General features: G+C 38.8%; 1 protein-coding gene across 6 annotated transcripts in view; it reads left to right on the top strand.

The window, feature by feature from the left end:
* The window catches only part of LOC125455001 (serine/threonine-protein kinase PAK 5), a 193789-nt gene that overhangs the window by 155853 nt on the left and 20337 nt on the right, over positions 1 to 17599 (top strand). For 5 of the 6 annotated variants that reach the window (XM_048536452.2, XM_048536451.1, XM_048536455.2 and 2 more), the window contains one exon: positions 14611 to 15075. The exons of the other annotated variant lie outside the window; for it this stretch is intronic. In XM_048536452.2, coding sequence (XP_048392409.1) covers positions 14611 to 15075 — 465 coding nt within the window. The remainder of the gene's footprint in view (positions 1 to 14610; positions 15076 to 17599) is intronic. 6 annotated transcript variants of the gene reach the window in all.

Below are 17599 nucleotides of genomic sequence, written 5' to 3' on the forward strand. Positions count from 1 at the left end.
CAAGTCAGCGCAAGATCTCAGTTGGAGAGCCTGTCAGTGCAAACATTCAACACTCATCAAAAGTCAGCCCAAATGGCAACACGAGGCTCCTACACCAGTCATCTGTGGTGAACATAAACAACCAGATTTATTTTCAAAACTACATGCATTTGCATAAACACAGAGAAGTCATCTCCTCACAGATCAGAAAGCCGTTCTGTCACAAACTACACAGAGTACATAATGACTAACAGTCCCGGAAAGTTCACTGTCCCTGGGAAAAAGAAACAATGGATCAGCAGCAATAGCATTTGTCACAGGAATTATAATGCTGGAGAAGGAACATGACCCAGGGAATAAACATTAGCCTGAGAACAAACAAATACCAGAGGAATAGCCAGTGATAATGCATACGGATACCAGTGAGAGACCTGCACAATTTAACGATTCTGGATGCAATGCATCTGCAGGGACTGACCAAAGTGGAACTGATTAGATTTAATACTATGGTAGTAAATGATCATTTTCTTTTTGAAAAAGTACGCATTGCTTGAAAAGATATTTATGACTCATAAATTTTATGCAAAAGCTTATTTTTAAACTTTACTATGTGTTGTATTTCTTTGAAATTATAACAAGTTTTTTTTTATTATCACAAGAGGAAAAGATGCAGTTGATACTTCTCCCCTATGAAAAGTAGAGCTAATGAAGTGTCTCCATGTGGAAAATATTGGAAGCTGTCACTAATCAATTTATTTTTACTCTTGAATCTTTTATTCCACTTTCTAAAATTACCATCTGTATGGATTGTCACCACGTAAGGGAAGATAACTTCTCACTAAAACATCAGAATGATAGTGTAGTTACATGATTTGGAAATAATAGCAAGTGTGTTTTCCTATTTGCAGAAGCTGTGAACAAAACATCACTCCCAGGTATAAAATGGAGTGACATATTGTATTTCACATATGTTCTGAGTTGCATGCTGGATAGTAGCATCAGTGGAATAAAGGAACAATTGGGTCTAGTAATATTATAATTAATCTAAAGCCTTGGCATATGTTCGAATCACTTCCCATTGACAGTGCAACTTTGTTTCAAAGGTTTTTGAATGTTCTTCTGGACAGTTTAAGTTCTCACCTCCCTCCCGAAGACACCTCAGTGAGGTAATATGTATGAACATACAAATTAAGATCAGGTCTAGGTCATTCGAACACTCAAGCCACCATTTAATTAGGTCACAGTCCCCCTACCCAAAATAACATTTCATTTCATAATTCAAAATTCCCCTTTTCTCTGTCTTAAATAATGGTCGACTCTTTACCTTTAAACAGTGTCTCCTATTTCTTTATTCTCCTTTTTATGGGTCTTAAGATATCAGTCTCCATACTTTACTCATTGCTATATTTAAATAGGCATCCATCATGTGAGTTAAATGGTGAGCGAAATGGTAGGTGCTGTAGCTAAATTTGATTCACTCTTCATCTTCTCTACTCCTATTGTCCAGCAGAGTCACTGGATTGCATTTAGGAAACAGGAACCCTACATTGTTTTATTCTCCCTATATCCACTTCTTAAGCACCTACACCCACCCCTCAACTTGAGTAGGAGATGGGCCACAGCCAAGTATACTCCTGGGCTGCAGGAAATGCTTGAGGGGTTAACTGCTGTCTTCCTATTCCTGTTATCTAATTCATAATACACAAGAAATCCAACCTGCTGCCCTCCTGGCCTTTGTAAATTAGCTGCAAAGCTTCAGAAAAAAATTGGTAAGAGTCTGCCAAAACAAAAAGCTACTTGATTTGAATTTGGACAAGCATCTTCCCGATCTTGGAGCCACTAGAATGCATTTTGCAAATCAGGCAATCAAACAAGAACTGCCCTTAAAACCAAACTAGTTACTGTTTCCTTTTCTCAAATTCAGTGTAATTTTTCAGTGCAGGAGCCTTTAACTCCATTGACAGCAAAGTGAAGATCATGTGAGATAAGAATGTACTGTCAGTAAGTAATTATTACACTGACATGGTCAAGTTAAATTGGGCATGGCATCACTATCTAATACAATCATTGTTTTCATTTTCCTTTTTATACTTGCTGATTTTACTCTATGGAGTGTTTCATTCAGTAGAGGATGTTGAGATGGGTACTAAAACAGGACTTGAATTAATTTGCAATGCATCAGTGCATAAAGCACTTATCTATGTAGGAAAAATAAAAATAATCCTAATTGACTAATGATGACTTTCAAGCATTTTGCAGAAATACGTTTACTTTACACAAATTTAAAATGTTGATTCAGAATGAAATTATATAACTATGCATTGAGAACATCTAGCATGCATTTTTAAATGCAACATTCATGCTGGACTTCAAAATGTTACATTCATCAGTGCCCTAACTCACTCACATTTAGCTGGTATTGAAACTCTGATCCATAAGATGAATTTTTAATCCTTTCAGAATTTTCAGACAATGTTTAAAATGTCAAAATCCACAGAATGTGATGACTGGTTAGCTACTTAATTTTGAAAGGGACTGAATTGTGTTTCATTGCTGCACTGGAAAATACTCTCCTTTTATGGAGCATGGTTTCAAACCTAACTTAAACTTGCAGGCTGAAATTCTTGTTCTCCTTCTGTCAGTCAAAAGTGTATAAACTTGTCCATAGTTTGATGCAAAATGCAGTCCAAGAGCTGGAAAGGGACGTTAAACTGGATATCTAGTTTTTGTTTTGGCTAGTTGAGAGATGGTAGACAAAGTGTTTGTGCCATAAGTGTTCATGTTATGACTTGAAATTGGTACTTGGAAGTCAGAAAAAGTACTGTTATTGGAAAACAGAATACCTGTACTGGGAATGGATAGCATAGTGGTTATGGTTACTGGGATAACTTGAGCTAACTAATTTGAGCTTAGATCTCACCACAGCAGCTGGGGAATTTAAATTCAGTTCGTTGATAAATCTGGAACAAAAGGTAATGGAGCAAATCCATAATTGTTATTGTGTATGAACAGATTGTCATAGAAATCCATCTGTGGCCATAGCAGTCTGAAAACACTTGATCTCATCTAAGTTCAGAAGCTAAGCAGACTTTGGCCTGGTTAGTACTTGAATGGAATACCAGGTGCAGTAAGCTTAAAGGGTTCTTGTGGTGCAATGGTAGTGTCTCTCCCTCTGAGCCAGAAAGCCCTGGTTCAGGTCTCATCTGCTTCAGAGGTGTGCAATAACATCTTTGAACTGGTTGATTTAAAATAAATAAAAACCCATCTGCTTCACCAGTGTCCATTCAGGGAAGAAAAATGCATTCCTTGCTGGATCTTGTAAGTGTGTGACATCAAACTCTCAGCAAACGTCATTGATCCTTAACTGCCCTCCAAAGTAGCCTAGTTATTAAGAAGGTGGTCCACCATCAACTGGGGATGGACGATAAATTCTGGCCCAGCAGTGACACTTGCATCCTGTGTACAAATAAATGCAGGTAGTTAGAAGAAATCCAAGCAGTTGGATTTTTCTTGCTGTGCAGATTTTTTCCCCTCATGCAGCCTCTCCCCAAAAAATTCCCCTGCGTAACCCCAAGTCCCTATTCGGAGGTTAACAAATACTGTTAACTAATCCCTATTAAGCAGAACTGGAGATCACATTATAGATACACACCCATTAGGAAGTCACTTGATGCTATTCTTGAATGTGTGTCCATGGGGTAAATATGGCAGCACCATATTTACTGGCAGCACCAGTTCAAATGGTTCTTGCCCAGTGAACCTGTTGTAGAATATAATCAAAATTTTAAGAACCTGTTGTTAAAAGGAGGCACATTGGTGGGGAAGATATAATAATAAAACTGTGTTTATGTCATAATCAATGTAGCATTAGTTAGTGAAAATGAAATCAAGCTTAAACTGAAACAGTTCAATTAAAGCCATAGTTGCTTGTATCTAAGTTGCATCACACAACTCTGTGAACTACCAACAAGAACAGAAACCATTATTTTAATGGAAAGTTTATTTGCCCTTATTCAAATATTAAAATATCAAAAATACTGGTATATGAAATGGTAAACAAATACAATAAAAATTAAAAAGCCAATATCTGCAAGCTGCTCAAAGTAAGACATATGTATTGACGGTTCTGAATTCAGAAATATTTACTTACATGTGTTGTTGAATATTCATCCACCATCCTTGCGCTCTCATTTTTGCCGAACTTGGAAGAGTTATATATTTCCAATTGCAATTTATAGCTTTCAATTTAAGTAACATTTAAAAAATATCAAATTTCCAAACCCTGGATTGAAGCTTCCAATTAACAGATCATTTTCACAAATGGGCAGTCTGTAAGCCATAAATTTAATATGTCTCTTAATAGCTCAGCAAGTGTCATATGGAAAAAGACTGCAGAATTATTTTCGTTGTTGAGCATTTGTTTATGATCACCACAAATGTACTAAGTAGTCATTCTAGTAGTTACTATCCATGTTGTCCATTTAGTTAACATCTTAAGACATATTGATATTAACTTCCATTGTTTTAGGACACTGTATTTTATTACTGTGTAATTGAACACTGGAAACAGTACTTGAACGGAGGTGGGCACACTAACTGTACAGTAGTGTTGAGTAACAAAATAGATTAACAAGTTAATACTGAAGTGACAGAATGTACAGTCACAGGTTGTAAAAAAGAATACGTGAACAACTTACATTTGAACAGAGATTTTTATTTTTAATCTTCTGGATTGGAATAACAGTAAAGTTCAGTGCAAGTTACTTAGCCATTTTATCCATTAAATTTCAACCTTGGTATTCCTGTGTTTGCAACATTGGCTGTAGTAACACATTAACATTGAACATTACAGCGCAGTACAGGCCCTTTGGCTCTCGATCTTGTGGCGACCTGTGAAAGGGGGGGAAGAGTTTTAGCTATATGGGGTGATCCTAGAGGTTGGTTGGCATGGTATTTCTTACCACTGCCCAGCCTTCCAGTTTGCTGGTACTATCATGTGCTAGGGCCATTTTTTCCAGATTTGGAATGGAGGTTGGCAGCACTACCTGTCCAGGTGTCAACTGCCCATAGGAGTGGCCTCTCGGTAGTAGACCAGGGAGCATGTCCTCCAGGCAGGCTTGCTCTAATTTTCCAACATTGTTTTAGTCCCTGGTCAGGAAGTGGCAGGATCGAAGACACCTAGGCTCCACACAACTTCCTTGGGTATTGCTAACCCTAATCTCACTGCCAGCATTGACACATGTTGGAACCTAGCCTTCATCACTAACTTTTCTTGGGATACTTCCATTATCTCCTCGACTGTATATGGTGGGAGTTTAAATGATTTTAATCATTATCGTGTTTAATCTTTATTGAATTTTAAAATATAGTTTTGGAATTTCTGCCACAATGGTTTAAAAAAAATTCAATGATTTAAGCTAGAGGAAGAAGCAAGAAGTTTTTTTTAAAGAGAGCCTGAAGGTCAGGAAGGGTTAAATCAGGAATTAGCAGTCTAGGATTGGTGACTTGAGAAGCTGTAAACTTTAACAGCAATGCACAAAAAATTGTGCCCTGTCTTATTGAATCAAAAATACTGGCTCACAAATTGATGAAATAAGGCATCTGTTGTGGCTTCTGCCTGAGGTTAGACTGCCTTTGATTGGTTAGGCTTTTATGAATTTTGCCTGACATGTTGCTGAAAGTCTTGAGTATTTGATGGTGCAATCAGATGGAAATTTGGACCTGATTGAACAGGGCAAGCAACTGTGTATTTCATTAGTCAAATTGAAAGATAATGAAATTAACAGTATAAGGACTGTGAAGGAAGGGGGTGAATTTCAGTGGATGATTCAGTGGATCCATTCACCAAAATGGATGAATTCCATTTTGTAGTAGCATATCGGGTACTACAAAAGTGGAAGTAAAATGGAGGAAAGGAATATGAGGAAAAATGTTTTCAATGTAAAGTTTGTAATGCCCCAAAAGTCTGAAAGAATGAATCTCCACACTTAACAATCATTAATATTCAGTTCAAGAGAGATTGATTGATTAGCAATAACTAAGAGATGTCACATAATTAAAAGGGTGATCAGATTGAAACCTACAAGCCTTCATTTTTTGTAGCGAGCCCTCTCCCCAAAATTATATTTATAGGGAGCAGGATATCTTTTAATTTAGATGCAGGACAGTATTAATATAATTTTGCTTATACTGTCTCACCAGGAAACTGGAGGAGGAAACAGTATAGTGGATGTAAACAGCCTGGAAATAAGGGAGAAATATTAAAATGATGGATGGAATGTAATGCCCTCACCTTTGTGAGTTTGGTGACAGAGCATATTTAATCAAGGGGTAGGATGACAGGTGGAGACACCACTGCCTTTCAGTCTTCACTCTCCATTACTAATTTCCTGCCATGCGGCCAGTTGAGGTCTTAAATAATTGAGTATTATGAAACATTGATTACTTAATCCCACTCAAAATTCTCTGTGTTGCTCCTAGTATTAATCCAGCAGCGGGCAGAGTGCTCGCTGTGCAGGGACCATGACAAGCCAACGTGTACACGGTTACCTGTAGACTTCTATGGAGCTCCCTCATTCAAAGGCGGTTGGTGCTCAGTTGAGGGAACCAGGCATTGGGAAGTGAGATCTGCTGCAATTCAGCATACCTCTCGAGTTGTCACCACTTACCTTTGGCCTGGCCTCCGGTAATAGTACAAGGCTTCAGGATGATGTCACAGCAGCAGCAGCAACCACTGTCTCCCTAATTGACTGGCAGTTTTTGGTGGATAGCACCTTCAGCCATGGAGTCCTTGATTCTGGAGAATCCTGATGCTGTCCAGTTAAGTCCCTGAGTAGCACATAATATGATAGGGCTTCCCTAAAAGTGGTGACACAAAACTCACGCCAGTACGTCAGCCAGCAAGCACAGTGACCATCACCTTCATTGTCAAGTGGAGATTGCATCAATGTCGAATTGGGATTTTGCCACATTTGATAGAGGACAACCTTGCAACAGCACTTAGAGATCTCAAAAAACTCCAAGCATACTGGAAACCATGCTGATAGTATATAAATCCTTCAAAGAATATTGGATCAAATAGTTTTACTAAAGCACGCAGCTTGCATTTACGTAGAATCTTTCACATTCTCAATATCCTGATTAAATATTTTTGCAGTACAAGAACTAGAAGTCCTAGTGGTCAATTTCAGCAAAGCAAAGCCCCACTAACTGCAAAGATCAAATCAATTCTTTTCATGTTCACTCCGGTTTAACTGTTAGCTGCAATGTGATTCAAGTGCAATCAAATTTTTTATGTGCTGTTGAATTGCTGGTGCCTTCATTTAAGTATTCTACCAGTACTGCAGTGAAGAGTCATGTTCACCTTTTAACATGGAGGCTGAGTGCTATTGCCAAGGCTGCATTGATAGTGTTTATATTATCATCATATCAAATGACTGACACGGTGAAGTGCTGGTGAAAAAGCGTCAGAGCTACTAAAATGACGGGAGGCAGTGGCATAGTGGTAATATCACTTGATTAGTAATCTGGATCCCAGCCTAATGCCCTGGGAATATGGGTTTGAATCGCAACTCGGCAGATGAAGAAGTTTAAATTCAATTTTTAAAGCAGTCTGGAATTTAAAGATAGCCTAAAGTGACCACATAACCATTATTGGTTGTTGTGAAAACCCATCCAGTTCAATTACCTAGTCTTATATATAAATGTGATTCCAGGTCGGCAACAATATAATAGCTCTTAATCGCAAGCACTTAGGTCAAAGGGCAATCAGGGATGGACAATATATTAATTTAAGGGGTCTTTAACAAGTCTGTCAGTGGATGCCTAATTTGGTACAATTTGTCACAATGATGTAGACTGGTGAATATTGTTGCATTTCTGTGAATTTTCTTGCTTATCTGAGAAATTGATCCCTTGCTAATTTCTAATTTACCTTGCATTGTCTGAATTGTTATTACATATTATAAAATACTTGCATTTGAACATAATAAGGCGTAGAGTTTAAGACAGGAGGTTTTGTTGGAACTGTACAAAATGTTGGTTAGCTTACGGCTAGAGTATTGTGTTTTGGTCTGGAGTCCACATTCAAGGAGCGATGTGATGGTGGTGGAGAGGGTGCAGTGCAGATTTACCAGGATGTTGCCTCAGCTGGATAGTTTTAGTTATGAAGACTGATCGGATAAACTGGGATAGTTTTCCTTGGAACAGAGGAGACGGAGGTGGGAGGGGGCATAATTGAGATGTATAAAACTGACATAGACAGGGTAGAAGGGAAGAAACTTTTTTTCCTTGGTGGAGGGATCAATGAGCAGGGGCATGTATTTCAGATAAGGGGAAGAAGGTATTGTGGTGATGTGAGGACAAATATTTTTTCACTCAGAGGTTAGTGGGTATCTGGAACTCACTGTCTGTAGGCATGGTAGAGACAGAAAACCTTGTAACATTTGAGAAGTATTTAGATGTGCACTTGCAATGGCAAAGCATACACGGCTACGGGCCAAGTGCTGTAAAATGTGAGTAAAATAGTTAGGTGTTGTTTTGGCCCAATCCTTGATAAGCAGACAGATCTTTTTCTGTGCTGTAAATCTCTATGACCCTATGCCCACAAGTAGACTGTATGTGGTTTAAAAACATCATTGCAGAAAAAGAAGGTATAAATTGGTTCCCAGTTCAATCAAGGCTGCTACTCTAGTTCTATGCTGAGAGTGGTCTATTTTGCTGGAGGCGCTATCTTTTAGTTGCAAAGTTAAACCAAGGCCCCGTTCTTCCTTTCATGCCCTATTTTGAAGAATTGGTGATATACCATAGTATCGTAGCTGATAAATATCTCACAATCATCATCATAGAAACAGATCAGCAGCATCAATTCCCCATTGTAAGATACTTATGATAGCAGATATCGGTTGTGTCACGGTGACTGCCATCATTTGGGCTCTTTTGTCCACTGATAATCATGGATCAGATTGGTTCATTGTCAGATTGGACCAAAATCAGCTAGACCAGCCGTACAAATACTGGCTACAAAAGTTGGTTAGATATCACCAATTCTGTGGTGAGTAACTTATCTCCCATTCCCCAATGCCTGTCCATGGTTTGTGATGGAATATTCTCCATTTGCATGGAGAGCAATTTCAGCAACCCTGAAGAAGCTTGACACCATCTAGGACGAAGCAGCCTGCTTGATTGGTGCCTCATCCATTATTACCTTCAACAATCACTCCCTTTACCACTGATGTAAATTGACAGTCGTGCGTACCATTTACAAGATGCATTTCAGTAATTCACCAAGGCTGCTTTGTCAACACCTAAACCCATAGAACAGTAGAACAGTACAGCACAGTACAGGCCCTTTGGCCCACGATGTTGGGCAGAACCTTTACCCTAAACCTAAGGTCTATCTAACCTCCATCCCTACCTTATACTATCATCCATATGCCTGTCTAATTGTCGCTTAAATGCCCCTAACTAGGCCGACTCCACTACCCGCTCCGGCAATGCATTCCACGCCCCTACCACTTTGAGTAAAGCACCTACCTCTGACGTCTCCCCTATATCTACCACCACTCACTTCAAGACTATGCCCCCTCATAAGAGCTACCCCCACCCAAGGAAAAACGGTTCCTTTCAATTTACAAATTGTAAAATTTAAACTCATTCTTATGCTTTGAATGTAATTTTTTTCTAGAAAGAAGAAGAGTTAATTACTCAATTCCCAGACCCAGCCAGAATTTCAGCCTTCTTGGTCAGTTCATGTCACAGTTGTGAAGTAAGCCTATTGCAGCTTGTGGTTGCAGCCACAAACATCTGGGGAATGGGCTGAAGAAATTGTATTGAAAACTGCCCAACTAACCATCCGTTATAGAACTCGGTTTGTGAGACAGCTCCAGTGCTTTCATAATGAAGGCTTTTAGTTGTCGAAATATTAGTAGTTCTATTGGCTGTAGAACCATATAGTCAGGAATGTTACCTAAGTAGGAACTTAATTTTATTTAATGGCAATGGAATTTAGTGGTGTCATCACCTCTGCCATCATGAAGACAAGAGCAGCAGATGCATAGGCACTCATAGAATTTATAGCGTGGAAGCAGGCAATTAGCAACACCCCTCCCCTAACCCCCATCCACATCGACCCTCCAAAGAGCATCCCACCCAGACACACCCCCTCCCTAACCCTGTAACCATGCATTTCCCAAGGCCATGCATCTAACCTGCACATCTTTGGACTGTGGGAGGAAACTGGAGCACCCGATGGAAACCCACACAGACACAGAGAATATGCAAACTCCACAGTTGCCCAAGGTTAGAATTGAACCCACATTTCTGGCACTGTGAGGCAACAGTGCTAACCACCGAGCTACAATGCCAACCTGCATAACGTATAAGTTCCTGTCCAAGCCACAGTCTGTCTGGCTTGAAATTATTATGTTTATTTTCTTTATTTATTCATGGATGAGGGCATTGCTGGCTGGGCAGCATTTATTGCCCATCCCTAATCGCCAAGAGGGCAGTATTGTGTGTCTGGAGTCACGTGTAGGCCAGACCAGGTAAGGATGGCAGCTTCCTTCTCTAAAGGACATTAGTGAACCAGATGGTTTCTTTCCAACAATCAACAATGGATTCATGTTCATCATTCAACTCTTAATTCTAGATTTTTATAAAAGATATCACTGTTCCTTCATTGTTGTTGGGTTAAAATGCCGGAACTCCCTTCCTTTCGACACTGTAGGTATCCCTATTGACTTTAGCAATTCAAAAAGACGGGTCAGCACCACATTCTCTCTCGGGAAACTATGAATGAAAATAAGTGCTGACCCAACATGTAACACTGATCTCATAAGCAAATGAAAAAAGCTTCCATTTCAAATGTCTCCAGCTCTTTCTCTGATTAATTACACCCATAACATTCGCGTTATCAATTAGAAAATCTAGTTTTTTACATGTGCAGAAATTATCCTGAAGTCAAAGACAGTTTTATTTTATTGAGGACTATAGCCTTTTCCATCGGTCGACAAGATCACTATCATTTTGTGCATGAAACAAGCCAGTGTGTGCACTTCAGCCTTCTATAGTTTACGAAAACAGGTTTGTGTCCATAAGAAAACCACCTTTCAGGGAAGCGCAACCAATCTAGGTAGACTTGTGAGTTATTTATTTACTATGCCAACCTGCTGCCAAAGAGGCTGTTAGTAAAGGGGCAGAAGGAATGAGTTGCATACTCAATGTCAGCAACAATCATTGACTTGAAGTGATCTCTCAACAGCTAAGTCAGAATTACTCTTTATTTAATCAACCTGTTTAGAAATGTTCTTATGCACATCTGGAGCAGTTGGAACTTGAACACGACCACTGTGCCACAAGAGCCCTTGCAGTACATGTAGATTAATGGCAGCTGTCACGCTAACTACATTTCGGTATTGTCTTTCTCTTGTCAACACTATAGGCCAGATTTTTCTGCTTGGTGTGTGTGCCTAAAGAATTGCCCAAGCAAAAGCATGTAGAGGGAAATTAGGTGGAATATTGCCCACACCAAAGAGTCTACAGGACTTTTGCATCCATCTCGATTATACTTAGGGGACTTCATGACAACATTTTGTGGGGTTTTTTTTGGTTGGATATTGATTTTGTTTTTTCATTCTTGTGTTTACCAGAGGTCTGATCTTGCTATATTCAGGAATGTTTCGTTCCACACTCATGGTGGCACTGCCTGCTAGTAATGGAAGGAGTGTTCTACCAGCAGTCCTGTTCTGTCTCACACACATACAGACATAGACCTTTTCCTCCGGTTACACAAAACCTTTTTACTATCGTGACATTCAACAAAAATGATTTTTGAGCTGACAGCATGCAGGTTTTCCCATTGGATGTTCACTTGCTGGGATGATTTTCAAATAGAAATTTTGGTGACTTACCCCCCTGATCATTTCACAACCAGATATTTGGTTCTGTTACAAAATGGGGACACTGTTCCTTTAATGGGGGAAGACTGCGGACAAAACCATCCCTTTGAGTTATTACTTATGCGCCACAGCATAGTGTTTGTTCAATTTTCTGTAGCTTTTTGTGTCAGACACCATGTTAGAACATAATCTGACTGCAGACATGGTTTCGAATGTAGTCAGTATTTACGAGCAATGAAAGGTTTTCCTTGGGGAGTGAATCCATTACAGGAATGCAAAATACTATTAATGGAAAATGAACAGTAATATGGTGAAGTAGAGTCAGAAAGCATGACATACGTTTCCCCTGTACTGGTTGAAGTGCTGTCCTATATTACAGCAATTGACCAAAACAGTCACGGCTTTTGTTGCAATGGAATAGCAATATTTGCAGTTCTCTGGTAATAGCTATAAAGTGTTCCTTATTTTCACAGTTGCTTTCTGCATGTAAATATGGTAGCTGCCTTAAATTTTATGTGTATATATATATTTATGTACTTATGTAAAAAAAAATTAACATTCTTAAAATGGAATTTTATTACAGGGCAGATTTAATTTATTTAATCTACTTTTATTTCCAGGTAAATAAAGCACCTGATTATAGGAAGTACCTAACTGATAATAACACTCTGTCTTGCAGAATGGAAAGATTTGAATATTGTCCATTTCACACCTTGTTTTGTTTTTGTAAACTCAAAGTTTGCAAATGTGAATTTGTTTAAAAGCTTCCAAAGCAATGATTTAAATTGCAGTTGGAAGGGGATGGAAACACCATTCTGTTGTATCTCCATAGTTAATGGTGATTAGGAGAAACAAATTGAATAAATGTTAAATACCAATTCCAAATCATACCAGCTACAAGTTTTGAATTTGTTCCACTTCGGTCATTCATTTTAACTGCTTCACACCTCGTCGCGTTGAAGAGACGAGACAATGGAAAGACAGCTCAGTTGCAGCGGTAGTACTTATGGAGAAAGCTCAGAGGTGACTGTGTAAGAATAACCCAGGTAAATTGACCCTCCAGTTTTTGAGGTTTACCAAGAAAAATTATGCTTCATCCATTTACCACAACTTCCCATCAGTGTTGGAAGGATTGTAAATTCTGTATATGGGAAAGTACGCAACTCAAACCTCTGTACTGCTAAATTACACAAGAATATTTTGCAGCACAAACCTATACATACTACAACGAATTAGTGCAAAATACCAAATATTTTCTTTTGCATCAAAAATTATACCTCACATATCACTGAGACATGATGATTGCATCTGAATTATTTTTGTGACTTCAGTGATTGTAATCCAGTCATCGAAAACAGCAAAGTTAATTTGCCCAAAACCTGTATCTATTTATGCTTGTTCTCCACTACATTTTGTACCCTAAACCTCACAGCCTGATACTATCTCTTCCAAGAAGGGATCTGGGTTCAAACACCACACCAATGCTGTAATGAAAACAGCTGCAAGTGCGTGTAGACCAGCAGCCTGCTGATTGCTCACACTCCTCCCCTTCCAGACTGGCCCTCAGTTGTTACATTGTAATAGTAATGCAGCTTAGCATGTAATGACAGGATGCTCAAGCTTTTGGTCTCAACCCTATTGTCATGTCTAATGGATGTTTGAAGGCCATGCATCAAATTTTAAATTCATGTTCCTTAATTAGTGTACATCTCAACCTGCAGATCCATCATTCCATTGATGCTATGGTCTTTGCTAAAAATGATCTCTTCCAAATTTCGAAAGTCATTAAAGTCAAAAAAGGAAACTTGACAAATATAAATTATAAATGCAGGGAGGAATCAGTTACATTAACATCATAGAACAGATTGTAAAGTTTGGTTACCCCTGATATAGAGATCTAGAGGCCTGAGAATGAGATGCACAAGAAATGGTGCAGCATTTCGGTGCCCGGTTTGCTGTGCCTCTTCTCAGAACTATATCAGTGATTTTCTTAATCACTGATGTTTACACAGGATTAGTCTGAACACCACGTTACAAAGGAATATTGTTACTTAGCAATTTAAATGGCAAGTTTCTGTTCAGAAGGGGAATCATCTGAGGAGGAATGGTTTTTAAAATAAGCAAAATTCTATCAAATTTTCCATTTTGAAATAGCTAATGATTCTTTTCTTTTCAAATGCTGATCTTTTATCAGTGATAATTCTGTTTCCAGTTATGTCCCAGATATAATGTAATCGAAGAGTATTGGACACTCTGTCTTCTCCATCTTAACAGGAGATAGCAGTGACAAATTGATGCCACAGTATTTCTCTCCGGCAGTCTTAGCATAAAGTGGCCAAATGATGTTCCACAGTAGAATTCAATTTCACAGTTCAGTTAGGTCCTTGATTACTCTGCCAAATTCAGATTAATGTGCATTTAACTAAAATGGATCAGGGGACTCTTGGCAGACAGCCAGTAGTGGTGCTGGCAATTGATAGCAGAGTTACGTTTTATGTCCTGTCCATCCTTGAGCACTGCTGGTGAAAGTGATTGATTAAATGAATCAGGGGTTGTAATTAATTGCAATTGTGATCGATCGTGAGGCAGTGTCCAAGGCCTTCCGTTCAGACTGTGTACATTTTATCATAAAGAGGTTAGACCATGTCAGTAGTTATTAGGTTTGCAGCAAGCTGCTCACTTTTAGAAAACGCATGAGCATAATTGGATTATCCGTTAGTTTTTTGTGTTATAGGTGGATTATGAAAAACTACAAAGGGGCGTAAGTCCTCCGCTAACTTGGTCAGACACTTATCCTCGAGGCCCATCAAAGCTACCTCAGTGTCCAACCAACCCCAACTACGCAACATCTAGCCATTATTTTACATCATCATACTGCAAAACATCTCAATACCACAATACGCCGCCGCCACCTCAGTCGAACTTTCAATATGTTAGCCAAGGTGCTTACCAGTATCCAAGCTGGAGTTCATCAACACAACAGCAAGCCACACGTGTATCCCATGAACAGTTCAGAGCTGCTCTGCAGCTTGTAGTTAACGCAGGTGATCCACGGGAGTACTTGGAAAACTTCATCAAGATCGGAGAAGGCTCCACGGGCATTGTCTGCATTGTGACAGAGAAGCACACTGGGAAACAAGTGGCTGTTAAGAAAATGGACCTAAGAAAACAGCAGAGGAGGGAACTGCTCTTCAATGAGGTTAGAGAAAACATGTTTTTCATATATGAGAATGTCTGTGACTATCAAATTTGGGGGCTTTTGAACCAGTGACATTAATTAAAATTATTTTTCCTTGGAATTAACTGACTGGATATTTTTCCTCATCAACATTTATGTGCTAATGAAAATTGAAGGTGTACAGTGCTTTGCTTCATTCTTTTCCTTATGGCTCGTGATCAATTACCAAATGTTTAGAGCTTTCAGAACTGGAAACAATTCTGTTTTGTGTGTGGATGTTAAACTACCAAAGCTGTAATAACAGGTTCTGAGGATAAAGTTAAATTGTATTTAAGTGAAATAACTTTGAGACATAACTTAAAATATTTTCCATTGTCATTCTCTAGCAGTTGAAAATGGAAACAATAGAATTATTTCAAGAACAGTGGGTAGTTTTTAGTGTTGGTGTGTGTTTTTTAGTGTTACTGGAGAAAGTTTTAAAATAACCAATACAAACTTGTTAAAGTTGTTATATTAAACATAGAAGAACTGCCAATGGAGTAAACCTGTATAAAAGGAGAAATTTCTGTAACTTCACAGCAGATCTCTCAGCTTCTGGAAATGGTTAAAAATGTTGAAATCTGTCACAAGCCTGTAACCTCAAAATGTTAACCTTTCTTGCTCCCCTGGAAGCTAACATTCCTACAATATGTTTGTAGCACTTCATATTCTTTTACACGAATATTTTTTCCCCTGTAGTTTTGTTTGGATACCCACCACTTAACTTAGCTCACCAGCACACTCCTTTCCCTCAGCCTGTGGTCATCTCAATGGACTTCATAAATATTACCCTCCAATGTCCAGCCAGAAAAGGCAATTTTTTTTAAAGAAAGAAAAACATTACATTCAGTGTTTTAAGTTACATTGTCTCTTCTGCAACAATATACCCCATCTTATCGGCAACCTATTTCAGCTTTACACCCTTTTTCCACTGGTATTACTGTTTAGTATACATTTGATTATTTCAACCCATCATTGGTTATAGAACCTCCAGTTCCATTCTCTGCAACTCTTCCCATCTGTCTCCACTTTTCCCTGCACTGTCAATGACCTGCTGTTTCAATCCAGTTTTCAGCCACTCCTCCCCCAAAGCTCTCTGCATGGCTCAGGATTCACTTCTTAGGCTTTTTTATATGTGTATAAAGAGGGACAGGATAGGCTGTGGCAGGTGGGTCTGGGTGGGATGCTGTTTGGAGGATCGGTGTGGATTCAATGGGCTGAATAGCCTGCTTCCACACTGTCGGGATTCTATGTTTCTATCTTTATAAACACCATGGAGCATCTTTTTAAAAAAATTAAGATCATTGAAATATTGTTCTTCTCAAGATTACTCACTATGTTTATGAGCAACTAAGCATTGGTGTAGGGGTTATAAAAGTTGCAGATGAAATGAAAACTGGGTAACAGTACTAGCTATTGATTTGGATAGCTGTAAGTGTTGGCATAACCATTGACTGGAGAAAGGAATGAAAGCATGGCAGGCGAAGCTCAGTTGTGAAGCAAGTGCCTTTTGGGATTCCCAGTATGGAAAGATAACATGCTTTAAATGAGACAAATCTGAGCACAGTAGATGAGGAAGCAGGACTGTGATGTTCATATATACAGTTCCTTAAATACAGTAAAACAAATACCTTGAATGATTTTTTTTAAATTAACAATTTACTTGGACCAATAGCATGAATCAGGGTAGGTGATGGCTTAGTCATATTATTGCTGGATTGTTAATCGCAAGATCCCGGCAATGTTCTGGGGACTTAGCCTCAAACACTGCCATGGCAGATGGTGGAATTTTAACTAAATAATAATCTGGAAGTAAGAGTCTGATGATGATCAAACCATTGTCGATGGTCAGGAAAAACCCATCTGAATCACTGATGTCTTTTAAAGAAGGAAACCTGCCATCCTTGCCTGGTCTGGCCTACATATGACTCCAGACACACAGCAATGTGGTTGACTCAACTGCCCTCTGGGTAATTAGGGATGGACTTAATCAGTAACACCCACTTCCATGGATGAATAAAAAAAACTTCATGTTTTTAAGTTGTAAAACTTCAAAAATCACAAGGTACATCAACTTTGAGTATTGTACGTAACTCTGATTATCAAACTTCAGCAAAGGTGTAAAGATCTTGCAGAGGATGAAGTTTCCACCGATGCAGGAATATGTTTTGGAGAGGGGTTGGGAAAGTTCTCTTTGAAAGAATATGACTTGCTAGAGGTTCCCAAGGTGAGACAGTTTCACAGACTAGATAGACAAGAATTATTACCTCTAGCATGTGGGTCAATAATCAGAGATCAAATTTCAAAATAATTAGCAAAACAACTAAAGGGGAACTGAGGAGAAATTTTAATCACCTGGATCTGCAATGTCCTTGCCTAAAAGTTAGTAAAAACTGATTCCAGAAATAAGTTTTTAAAAGGGGGTTGGTTATTTGAGGATATGGGCTTACAGGGTTAAGGATCAGAAGGGAGGGTTTGGGACTAAGCATGACTGCTACTTCAAAGA

Source organism: Stegostoma tigrinum, chromosome 9, assembly GCF_030684315.1.
Source record: "Stegostoma tigrinum isolate sSteTig4 chromosome 9, sSteTig4.hap1, whole genome shotgun sequence".
NCBI classification, from domain to species: domain Eukaryota; kingdom Metazoa; phylum Chordata; class Chondrichthyes; order Orectolobiformes; family Stegostomatidae; genus Stegostoma; species Stegostoma tigrinum.